General features: G+C 39.2%; 1 protein-coding gene across 1 annotated transcript in view; it reads left to right on the forward strand.

Annotated features, from left to right (window-relative positions):
* The window catches only part of FHIP1A (FHF complex subunit HOOK interacting protein 1A), a gene marked incomplete at its 3' end in the record, with an annotated part of 156,505 nt that overhangs the window by 41,605 nt on the left and 102,461 nt on the right, over nucleotides 1-12,439 (forward strand). Inside the window, exons 3-4 of the mRNA XM_007951552.2 lie at nucleotides 1,627-1,785; nucleotides 3,818-3,904. Of these exons, the coding sequence (XP_007949743.1) occupies nucleotides 1,627-1,785; nucleotides 3,818-3,904 (246 nt within the window). The remainder of the gene's footprint in view (nucleotides 1-1,626; nucleotides 1,786-3,817; nucleotides 3,905-12,439) is intronic.

Below are 12,439 nucleotides of genomic sequence, written 5' to 3' on the forward strand. Positions count from 1 at the left end.
AAAAAAAAAAAAAAAAGGAACATGGAGATCTCCAAGAGACACCAGGTCCAAGATGTTGAAAGGGGAAGACAAGGACACTCCCCCAGAGCCCACACAGAGAGAAAACTTTCCCTAGAGCTGGTGCTGTGAATTTGCACTTCTAGCCTCCTAAACTGTGAAAGAATAAGTTTGTTTGTTAAAGCCATCCACTTGTATTTCTGTTAGAACAGCACTGGATAGCTAAGACACCATCTCTTTTGAGTCCTTCATAACCTCAGGGTTGCACTGTTTTCCTTACCTCCATTCTGTGCCATTCCTGTCAATCAGCTAGATCAGAATCTGTAAAGTGCTGCTTGGCCTACATTACCCCTCAGTCCAGAATCCTCCAAACCAAAACCTGAGCCCATTGCTATCAAGTGTATTCCAACTCAGAGTGACCCTGTAGGACAGAAGTAGAACTGCACCATAGCATTTCCAAGGCTGTAAATTTATATGAAAGCAGACTGCCTCATTTTTCTCCCACAAAATGGCTAGTGGATTTGAACTACTAACTTTTTGGTTAGCAGCCAAATGCTTTAACCACTATGCCACTAGAGCTCCTACATAGTCCTTCATATAATGGAATTCATTGTTTTCCCTGGCCTTATACTCCATAAGATAAAACAAACAAGCAATCAGCATAAGCAATAAGCGTGCTCATTTTCTACATTTCTGTCTCTCTTGTAAAGTCTTTACCATTATTTTCCTAATGACAAACCTGGATAATTTGACATTTTTGAGTTCTTACCCACCTTGACTTACTAGCCCAAGTGCTGTCAGTTTAATTTAAGGAACAGAACACTGAGCAAGTAAATAATCCCCATGAGCTTTGGATTAATAGTAGAATGATAGATCTCATGGTTAGATCACCTTCACATCTACCTTACATGTATTACTCAAATTTATGTTCTCCTAGCTGCTCCTACTGTACTTGCATCAGTGTTGACCCATTTTGGCTCTGTCTGAACTATTATCATCTCTGACTGATCCTACCAGTTCTTTCTTCTTGCTCCAATTCTGAAGATCATATGGGAGACAATATTTGAAAGTGCTTTTCTAAACATAAACATACAAGTTTCCATTATCATGACCTTTCACGTGACTATCAGGAATCTTTCTTATGAAGGTACTCATGGTTACTTCTTGTGAGACCTTCTGTTCTGGATCATCTCAATCCAGGACTCCCTCTTGCAGATAAGGTTATGTGCTTTCGCTGTATTTCTGCTCCTTGCCTTGTACTATATTATTTAAGAGTTTGTCCCTTTCTTGAACTCCCTAGGGTCCAGGAACCATGTTTTATTCATTTTTGTGCATGTTCCCCTCACTTCTCTTAGTCTCAGGACAGGACAGTGCTTGGAACATGGGAAATTAGCAGCCCCTGCCAAGCATTGTGTGTTTGCCAAATACCTGTGGTGCTGCTGTTCTCCCTTCTGGACTTCGCACTGTCTCCACAGTTGAGTCCTTGTTGAGTCCTTCCTAGCTAGCTGATATCCTTGCTACTGAAAGTACCATCTTTGGACCAGTGGCATTGGTGTCACATGGAGGCCATTTTTGCTGCAATTAAGAACTTTGGAAAAGAGTTCATTATGTTTTAATTTTTGAACACAGGTACTTGCAACTGGGCTCAGTGGTCTCTACTCTTCCCTGCCTACAAAGCTAGAAGAAAAAGGCGAAGAATGGCACTGCCTTCTTAAAGACGACTGGCTCCTACTACCATCTCTCGTCCAGTTCATGAATTCCCTGGAGTTTTGTAATGCAGTCATACAGGTACCAAAGCACAATAACAGAATCCCTTTATACGGTCCCATCTGGAACCTGAACATTGCAAATGATTAGTTTATAACCTTCATATTTTTTCATTTCACCAAATTTTTATGGAATAGTTTTGCTTTACTTTAAGCATAGTGAATGCCCTTGGATGAGTGAAAATGTTAGTTTATAGGTTTCTGGGAAGTTTTAATTGAGAAAAAAATTAGTAAATTTTCTTTATCTTCTTTATAGAAAGTGTTAATTCTGTTTTGATTATCCACTTAACCATCAAAAATAAGTTCAATGCTTGACTCATTAAATAGATATTTTTAGCCTTCTAAGTACTCCAGATTATACCACTTTTATTTCAAGGTCTTCTTGGTAGCCTACAAAGGAAAACACTTTATTTTGCTTAATGGTGCATACTACATAAAGAATATTGTTATCCCAATTGAATTTAGAAGAAGTTAAGCATCTTCTTAGCAACACAAATTAAATTTGCTTTTAAATTGGTCTGCTTGGGGGAGAAAAAACAACTGCTGAACTCTTGTATATTTGGCTTCTTGATTAAATTTTCAATTTCACATTTCTGGTTACTGTTTTCAATAAAAAAATCAGATTTTATATATATTTAATGATGTATAGTGGGTTTCCATCAAAATTTGTTTTATTTCTATACATCATAAATATTACTTTAATTTTGGTCTTATTATGAAATTGAGTTTTCTTTATGGTGATTGTAGGGTGAAAAATGTTAGTTATAATCTTTTTATCTATCAAATAAAGAAATAGCTTCTGGAAGAAAATTCAAGTAAATTACTTTAGTTCCCATCTCATTTTTATTGCTAAGTCAAAGGAAGTTTCATTTATATATAAGATAAATGAATTATATTTTAAGTTATTTTATTTTTAGTATTACAATATATCAACATTTTCTTGCAGAAGTATGTGGAAATAAAAAAACCATGAAACTATTCCTCCCCAAATGTACATACAGAAAGAGATTATCAGTAATTTAAAGATATAGTCTTACTTTCCTAGAAATTGCTTTTTACTTTACACTTTGACTTCATTATTTTTTTAAGAAAGAGAAGCAAAGCTAATAGACTTGGATAACAGCAGAGAAATTGTGTATTTCATACTATATTTTTAAATTGAAGCCATGTACTTATTTAGGGGTATTACTTATAAAAGATATTAACAAAGAATTACTCATGACAAATATATTTTGTAAATTAATTATAGGAAGTGTTGTAGGTCTGATAATGTTTTCTGCTTTTGAGCAGTTTCTAATTTTTTATGAAAAGCTTTTCTAAATGCCTTCCACCCCAAAATAAATGACTATTGAAAAACGCACCTTCAAAATGAGAAAATTTGTTCTGCTAGCAAAATAAATATACTTAATTGTTCATTTTGACAATTATATCCTTTGTTAAGAAGGATAAAAAGAAGAAATTCGTCACAAATTGAAATGGAACCTAGACAGAATTATGGGGTAAAAATTTTAATTTTTAGACTATTAATTTAAGTTTATGAATTCTTATATGTATTCAGAAAGAGCCTTCATGGCTAAAGATTGACAATTTGAACCTACCAGCAGTACCACAGGCTGAAAAGACCTTGCAGTCTGCTCCAGTAAAGATTGCAGCCACAAAAACCCTATAAGCCAGTTCCACTTTGTCATATAGGGTTACTGTGAGTTGAAATGGACTCGATGATACACAACAACAACAACATACATACATACATACATACATATTCAGTTTATTGATTTATTTTCAAATAGAAACTTTAAAATGACCAATTCTTTAAATTTGGAAGTCCAGCTTCTGCCAATTTTAACCAAACTGTTTATACTAAAAATAACCTTTTCTAGAAGGGAAAAAAAATACATGGCAGTTTGAGGTCTGATCTATTCTTTAACCACTGACTATTTGGCCAAAATTTGGATTTCCTTTTGAATTCAGAGTGTACATAGAAATGTTTGACTTTAAGAAGATCTAAAGATTGAACTTCTTGTCTTTTTCATGACTACCTGTGTCTCTCTTAGGTGGCTCACCCCTTGATTCGCAATCAGCTTGTCAATTATATTTACAATGGATTCTTGGTACCAGTCTTGGCCCCTGCCCTCCATAAGGTCAGTGATTAGATAATGTTAATCTTCTCCCTGTTTATAGTACAAGTGATGGAAACTGAGGAAGGTGAACAAATGTAGTTGACATGATGCCGGCTTTAGCTTTTTTTGCTTATTATTTCATCTACATTTGTTAGCAATATCAAACAATGGCCATAGCAAAAATATGATGAGATCCATTCAATGTAATAGAATATAACATTGTAAATATCAAAAAGATAGTTAGCTAAGTTAAGAGGGACAAGTAGATTCTTACTCTTGTGCCTACTTCATATCATGGGTAATGGCTACTTGGAACTCTGTTATGCTGTCCTCTGAAGCCAAGTCTGGCATAAAGAGTGCTAAGTCTGCTGTGTGCATATGGTGAGGGGCAGTGGGTAGCACAAGTGCCATGAGTTTGTCATCTGCAAGATAATTTTTTATTTTAACAGTTTTTTGACAGCGAAAATTAAAGTGTCACCAAGTTAAGGTCCCATCAAAGGTTGGCTGTTTCTTTATTTCCACTCTGAATTCCTATGACATTCTCATTTTGTATAAGTATTCAACATATATCGTTTGCTTTGTGAGCTGTCAGAGAGATGCCAATGGATATAGAATTATATGTTTTAGTAGTTTTTTCTTCACTAAGAAACATAGCCAGTACACAGTTCAGAAGAGGTTTGTCAACTTACTGGAATCACCAGCTCTGGTAAGGAGAAAAGCAAGGAGCAACTAAACATGTTTTGATGGAATGCCTACCTTTCTGTATCCTGACATTCCATTTTCGTGGGCTCTCATTGTGTAGAGTCCAAGAATGCCTGATTATGGTAACTTTCAAGACTGTCTATATATGCTGATGGTTTTCCAGTCTCTAGCATCAATCCTTGATGAAAGATATTCATTTCTCACCATGTAAGGCCCTTTGAGTATTTTTCAAAAACTATTGTAAAAAAAATCATTATTTTCAAAAATCAACAGGGTACTTGGTCTAAGACTTTTGTATTGTCTCTAGTTTCAAGAATTAGCCTTAGAATTATGGTTTAAACATCAGAATACTGAGATTCCCATGATATTTTAAAAAACGAAGTCTGAAATTAGATCTGTCTTAAAAATTATGGAGCATGTTTTCAGAAAACACAAACTTGTGTTTGCATCCAGGTTGTTCTTCTGTTGGTATCTTGGCACTCTGAGGAGTGTGGTGTCTCATATTGAAGGTCTCTAAGTCTCGTCATGGAGGACTATTCCTTGTTGGAGAAATACAGCAGTACTATAGAAATTCTTTGGCAGTAATTTTCCATATATACTCTTACATATTTAGACTTTCTTCCTCATTAATTCTCATCCTTTTCATCATTCACCTAGTGACACAAAATAATTTTGCAAGTCATTATTCTAGTACTGATAATTGTTATAATCACTTTGTTCAGGATATTTTGCTATTATAATTAGCATGGCTTAATTCTACAGATATTAATGATAACTATTAACCCATAATTGAGGATGGAGAGCTGGTATGAGGATCCTACTAGTCACTCTCTATTTCTTCTTCATAGTACTTACTACAAGCCGAATTGAATCATTAAATATAGAATTACTTTTTTAATGTCTCCCTTATGGTATGTGAGCTTCTACGGGTAGAGATCACACCTATTTTGTTCACTGTTCTATCTCTAGTGCTGAGCATAGTACCTTACATTTAGGAGGTTGGAAGAACATGCACAAATGGAATGATGTTTGTTAAAGTGCCAAGCAGAGTGCTGCCACTTAGTATGCTCCCAGACAGTTGCTCATAGAGACTAATAGCTAACATTTTATATGTTGTTGCTGTTTTGTGCCGTCGAGTCATCTCCGACTCATAGTGACCCCGACTTGGGTTTCCAAGGCAGTATCTCTACGGAAGTATATTGCCCAAGTAGACACCATATTTAATTATGAGCGTAATTGAGAATAATACTAGTTAATATATGTAAAGTGCTATATGGTAGCATAATGCCTTAGGCACTACACCACCATATAGCACTTTACATATATTAACTAGTATTATTCTCAGTTATGCTCATAATTAAATATCGTATTTAAAAATTATAAAGTCCATACATGCTTGTTGGAAAAAATATAGTCAATACTACATATATAAAATGCAGTGTGTTAGGCTGGGTTCTCTAGTGAAGCAAGACCAGTAAAGCTTATATATACATATAGAGAAAGAAAAATTTATCTTAGGAAAATGGCTTACACACTTATAGAAGCTGTCAAGTCCCACGTTCTTTGATCAAACGTCATGCTGGAGGCTTTTCCTGACTCACACAGCTGCAGGGGCTGATGAGCTCAAGATTGGCAGGCAATATACTGACTGTTGACTCCTAAGAATGACAAATCCAAGATCTCCAGGCTGAATGGTGGATTGTTTGCTCACGAACAGTTGTAGACAGCACAAGAGGAGCCTGATTCACAGAAGAGTGTCTCTTTTCCCAGGATATCCATAACTATATTGGAAGTAGGCCACAACAGTAGGAAAATTCTGTTTCAGTGGATTGGCTGCTCAAAACATACACATGTGATCCCATCATGAGAATAACCCATATCACAACTGCTTAAACCCCACAGAATTGTGGTCTAGCTAAATTGACACACAGCTCCAACTATCATAATCCACCCCTTGTCAACTTGGCAGTTGTACACATCTTCTTAACCATATATAATCTCTAAATAAGGACAATTATAAAGTCATATTTGCACCTAATGTGCAAATATTAGTACTGACACACGTACAACCAAAACACATTAACCTTGTTTATATTTCACAGTTTATAACAGAAGGAAACAAAACTATTTGATGCACATATACAATGAATAAATATAACAGTCACAGTCCTTGTTTCTGCAACTGGTCACGTAGTCACAGCTGATATTCAGAACTGCCTTCCTCCACCACCCATTCCATATTTCCCTTGCCCTCAGCAAGCACCTCAGCTGGTTGTGGTTCTTTGCCTGGTGGGGTAACCCAAACCTTCATTCCTGAAGGGTCTGGGCCATTAGTAGTCATATCAGAATTGGGTTGCTGTAATTTTCCATTAACTTTAATCACAGGGCATGGTAGAACTAAGAGACGTCCTAAAGAATCTCCTGTATTCCAGACATATTCTTCTTTATCTCTATTATGTGATATCAATCCAGTTTCCCCTTGGTAATCAGGATCTATCACACCAGATAGTACAGTAATGCCCTTCTTTGTCTGTTGATCCAGATACATAAGGAAGCCAAAATGGCCAGTTGGCATTCTTAATTTCCAGTTCAATGCAATCAGTATTGTGTCTCCAGGTGGGAGTGTTCCTCCCTTTGGGAATAAGATCTCCAGATCCTCAGAGCATAGAGTAGCAGAGACAGGAAGCAAAAATTTTTTGAGTAGGTCACTAGGGGCAGTAGTTAGTGGTACCACTCCTGTTTCCATCCCTTGGTTCCTGGACCCATGAATCCTGGCTATTAGAGAAACAGTACCATATATCAGATGCTGGTTTAGAGCACATTCAGCCTCTTGTAGAACATTGCCCCAACCCTTCCAGGTACTGCTAACTTTCTGGCACTATAATTGTGTTTTTAGTAGGCCATTCCATCACTCTTTCAAGCCAGCTGCTTCTGGATGATGGGGAACATGGTAAGACTAGTGAATTCCAAGAACATAGGCCCATTGCCACACTTCATTTGCTGTGATGTGAGTCCCTTGATCCAAAGCAATGCTGTGTGGGATACCATGACGGTGGATAAGGCATTTTATAAGTTCATGGATTGTAGTTTTGCAAGAAGCATTGCATGCAGGGAAGGCGAATCCATATCCAGAATAAGTATCTATTCCAGTAAGAATAAAACATTGTCCTTTCCATGATGGAAGTGGTCAAATGTAATCAACCTGCCACCACATTGCTGGCTGATCACCCTGAGGAATGGTTCCATATTGCAGACTCAGTGTTGGTCTCTGCTGCTGGCAGATTGGGCACTCAGCAGCAGTAGCGGTAGCCAAATCAGCCTTGGAAAGTGGGAGACCATGTTGCTGAGCCCATGCATAACCTCCATCCCTGCCACCATGGCCACTTTGTACATGAACCCATTGAGCAATTACAGGAGTAGCTGGGGAAAAAGGATGGCTGGTTTCTACTGAACATGTCATTCTATCCATCTGATTGTTAAAGTCCTCCTCTGCTGAGGTCACCTTTTGGTGGGCATTCACATGATACACAAATATCTTCACTCCTTTGGCACAGTCACAGAGATCTATCCACATACCTCTTCCCCATATATCCTTGTCACCAATTTTCTAATCATGTTCCTTTCAAGTCCCAGACCATCTGGCCAAGCCATTAGCCACAACCCATGAATCCATATACAGTCGTACATCTGGAAATGTTCCATGCAAAGTGAACAGCCAAATGCATGGCTCAAAGTTCTGCCCATTGGAAGGATTTCTCTTCACCACTGTCCTTCAAGGAAGTCCCAGTTGCTGCTGTCTACTTTCGAGTGGTGCCTGCATATCACGCAGAACCATCTGTAAAACAGGCACGAGTTTTCTCCTCCTCAGTCAAGTGATCATAAGGAACTCCCCATGAGGCCATAGGTGCAGCTTGGGAGAGGGAAGGTAATGTGACTGGAGTGGAGACCATAGGCATTTGGGCCACTTCCTCATGCAACTTACTTGTGCCTTCAAGTCCTACTTGAACCCAACCTCTGATATACCACTTCCATTTAATGATGGAGTCCACTTCCATTTAATGATGGAGTACTGCTGTGCACATCTAACTTTATAACTCTGTGGGTCAGACAACACTCAGTTCATGATGGGCAGCTTAGGCCTCATGGTGACTTGGTGGCCTATGGTTAGGTGTTCAGTCTCTACTAAAACCTGGTAACAAGCCAAAAGCTGTTTCTCAAAAGGAGAGTAGTTATCTGCAGAGGATGGCAGGGATTTGCTCCAAAATCCTAAGGGTCTGTGTTGCGATTCATCAACAGGGACCTGCCAAATACTCCAAACAGCATCTCTATCTGCTACAGACACTTCAAGCACCATTGGATCAGCCGGATCATATGGCCCAAGTGGCAGAGCAGCTTGCACAGCAGCCTGAACCTGTTGCAGAGCCTTCTGTCGTTCTGGGCCCCACTCAAAACTAGCAGTTTTCCGAGTCACTTGATAAATAGGCCAAAGCAACGTACCCAAATGAGGAATGTGTTGCCTCCAAAATCCAAAGAGGCCCACCAGAAGTTGTACCTCCTTTTTAGTTTTGGGGGATCCCAGATATAATAACTTATCCTTCACTCTAGTAGGATTATCTTGACATGCCCCACACCACTGGACCCCTAGAAATTTCACTGAGGTGGAAGGTGCCTGAATTTTTGTCAGGTTAATTTCCCACCCTCTACCATGAAGATGTCTTACCAATAAGTCCAGAGTCATTGATACTTCTTCCTTACTAAGTCCAATCAGCATAATGTCATTAATATAATGGACCAGTGTGATGTCTTGTGGAAGGGAAAGGCGTTTAAGATCCCTATGGACTAAATTATGACATAGTGCTGGGGAGTTGATATACCTCTGAGGAAGCACTGTGAAATTTTATTGTTGGCCTTGCCAGCTGAAGGCAAACTGCTTCTGATGGTCCTTTGAAATTGGTATGGAGAAGAAGGCATTGGCCAGAACTATAGCTTTATACTAAGTACCAGGAGATGTGCTAATTTGCTCAAGCAATGAAACCACATCAGGAACGGTAGCTGCAATTGGAGTCACCACCTGATTAAGTTTGCTTAATTAATCTACTGTCATTCTCTAAGATCCATCTGTTCTTTGCACAGGCCAAATAGGCAAATTAAATAGGGATGTGATGGGAATCACCACCCCTGTACCCTTCAAGTCCTTGATGATGGCAGTAATCTCTGCAACCCTCCAGGGATGTGGTATTGCTTTTGGTTTACTAGTTTTTAGGTACAGGCAGTTCTAATGGCTTCCACTTGGCTTTTCCTACCATAAGAGCCCTTACATCATGTGTCAGGGACCCAATATGGGAATTCTGCCAATTGCTCAGTATATCTGTTCCAATTATACATTCTGGAACTGGGGAAATCACTACAGAATGGGTTCAGGGACCCACTGGACCCACTGTGAGATGTGCCTGAGTTAAGATTTCATCAATAACTTGACCTCCATATGCCCCTACTCTGACTGGTGGGCCACAATGACGCTTTGGGTCTCCTGGAATTAGTGTCAGTTCAGAGGCAGTGTCCAGTAATCCCCGAAAAGTCTGATTATTTCTTTTTCCCCAATGAACAGTCCACTCTCGTAAAAGGCCTCAGATCCCTTTGGGGAAGGCTGGGAAAAAGATTGACATTATAAATTTTTGGCAGTGTAGTGGGGTTCTTCCTCAAGGGAACTCAGCCTCCCCTTCATTCAAGGGGTTGTGGATCTGTAAACTGACTCAAGTCTGGGAATTGATTGAGAGGCTGTGACTCTGTGTTCTGGTGATTCAATCTAGGCTGCTATTCACATGACCTAGAATTCTTCTATCTAAACAGATCAAGTAAATATTTAGTAGGTTTTCCATCTATTTCACTCCTAGGAACACCATGACTAAGAAGCCAGTGCCATAATTCCACACAAGTCAGAGTATTCTGATTACTGTTTTGACTCTGTTGTCCAATATGGTAACCATGCCCACCTTACCTTTGTTGATTAACTGCTGCCACTTGGCCCAAACTACGGAGTCAAATCAGCCCCATTGTAGTTAAGTGTCTCAATTCAATTAGGGAAGTTCCCCCTGTCAAAACCAGTTTACATAAAATAGCAATCACAACAGTCTTCAAGGATGCTGGGGTCCCTTCACAAATTTATTCCTCCCCACAGTGGTGAAAGGCACGTCCTCTGGACTCTCAATTTCTGACTCTAGGGGTCTAATCTGATAAATCCATTCTAACATGCCAATTTCCCTCAGCCTCTGGATACCTTCTTCTACGTTATACCAAGGCAGGTCTGATACTTCAACTTGACTTAAGGTAGGCCACTGTATAATCCATACTTAAGTAGGCCAACCAAATAAACAATTAGATCCTTTCCTGACCTCTTGAGCTGAAACAATGAATGAAGAATCCATACTTAGTGGGCCTAAATCAATAAACTCAGACTGATCCAATGTTAAATTCCTTGAACCATTATGCCACACCCTCAGTAGCCATTCCCATGCAGATCATACAGGTTTCTGTCTGTACATCTTAGCAAAATCAAGTAGGTCTTTTCAGGTGTAGCGTAACACCTCCTAAGTCACCTTTTGGGGCTCACTTGGACTTAAATGTAGTTACGGGTCTAGCAGCAACAATGGGTGGTTGTAGCACTTCCTGAGAACATTCAGCAATGTCTTCCATGGCATCTGCATCAGACAGTGATCCAGCAGGAGCAGTTGAGTTAATCTCATCAAACCAACATAGAAGGGATAATGGTTTTATAGTAATCCCTTCAGATGGGAGGATTCAGCAGAATTTACAGACTCTATATCCTCATCTTCCTGACTGTCTGCTTATATGTCCCCATTCCAGATTTCAGGATTCTTTTTTTCCCAGTCAGTGCCCTCACTTTAACTTCAGACACCATTCTGGGTTGGCAATTTAATTGACATTGTAATTCAGCCACCCTTACAATAAGACTCTGGGTTTCGTTTTCAGCAATATCAGCTCTGTTACTAGAAGAAATAAGGCTTTCTTTCAGAGCACAACTGGAAACACTGAGGTCTTTTATGTGGTGTTTGAGCTGTGACTCAGCAGCCCTGAACTCATCTCACTCATTCACCACTTTGTCTAGTGTAAGTAGGACCAACCAACCAGCTTCCTTATACTCCTCATGCTGACAAAATTGCAGAAAAGTATTAAATATGCAATCACCAAGAACCTCACTTCTCAAAAATACTTGATCTGTTGGTGGTGCTATTTTGCATATTAATGTTGCCACCTCACGCCACAGATTAGCAGGGCCCTCTGCCTCCATTGCCTCTTTACTAATGGAGGCAGAGTCACCAGTGCCTTTATAATTAGTCAAATTGGAGAACCAAAACAGAATCAGTGAGAACCAATTTAGGAAACCCATCTTTATGATTTTGTCCCTCTAGACCCCACTCTTGGTACCAAATGTGTTAGGCTGGATTCTCTAGAGAAACAAAACCAGTAAAGCTTATATATACATATAGAGAAAGAGAAATTTTATCTTAGGAAAATGGCTCACACACTTATAGAAGCTGGCAAGTACCAAGTTCTTTGATCAAACGTCAAGCTGGAGACTTTTCCTGACTCACGCAGCTGCAGGGGCTAATGAGCTCAAGGTTGGCAGGCAGCATACCGACAGTTGACTCCAATGAATGATGAATTCAAGAACTCCGGGCCAAATGGTGGATTGTTTGCTCACGGACAGTTGTAGGCAGCAGAAGAGGATCCTGATCCACAGAAGAGTGTCTCTTTTACCAGGATTTCCATAAATATATTGGAAGCAGGCTACACCCCTAGGGAAACTCCTTTTCAGTGGATTAGGTGCTTAAA

The sequence above is a fragment of the Orycteropus afer genome, unplaced genomic scaffold, assembly GCF_000298275.1.
Source record: "Orycteropus afer afer isolate SDZICR_OR568_19922 unplaced genomic scaffold, OryAfe1.0 scaffold00297, whole genome shotgun sequence".
NCBI classification, from domain to species: Eukaryota; Metazoa; Chordata; class Mammalia; order Tubulidentata; family Orycteropodidae; genus Orycteropus; species Orycteropus afer.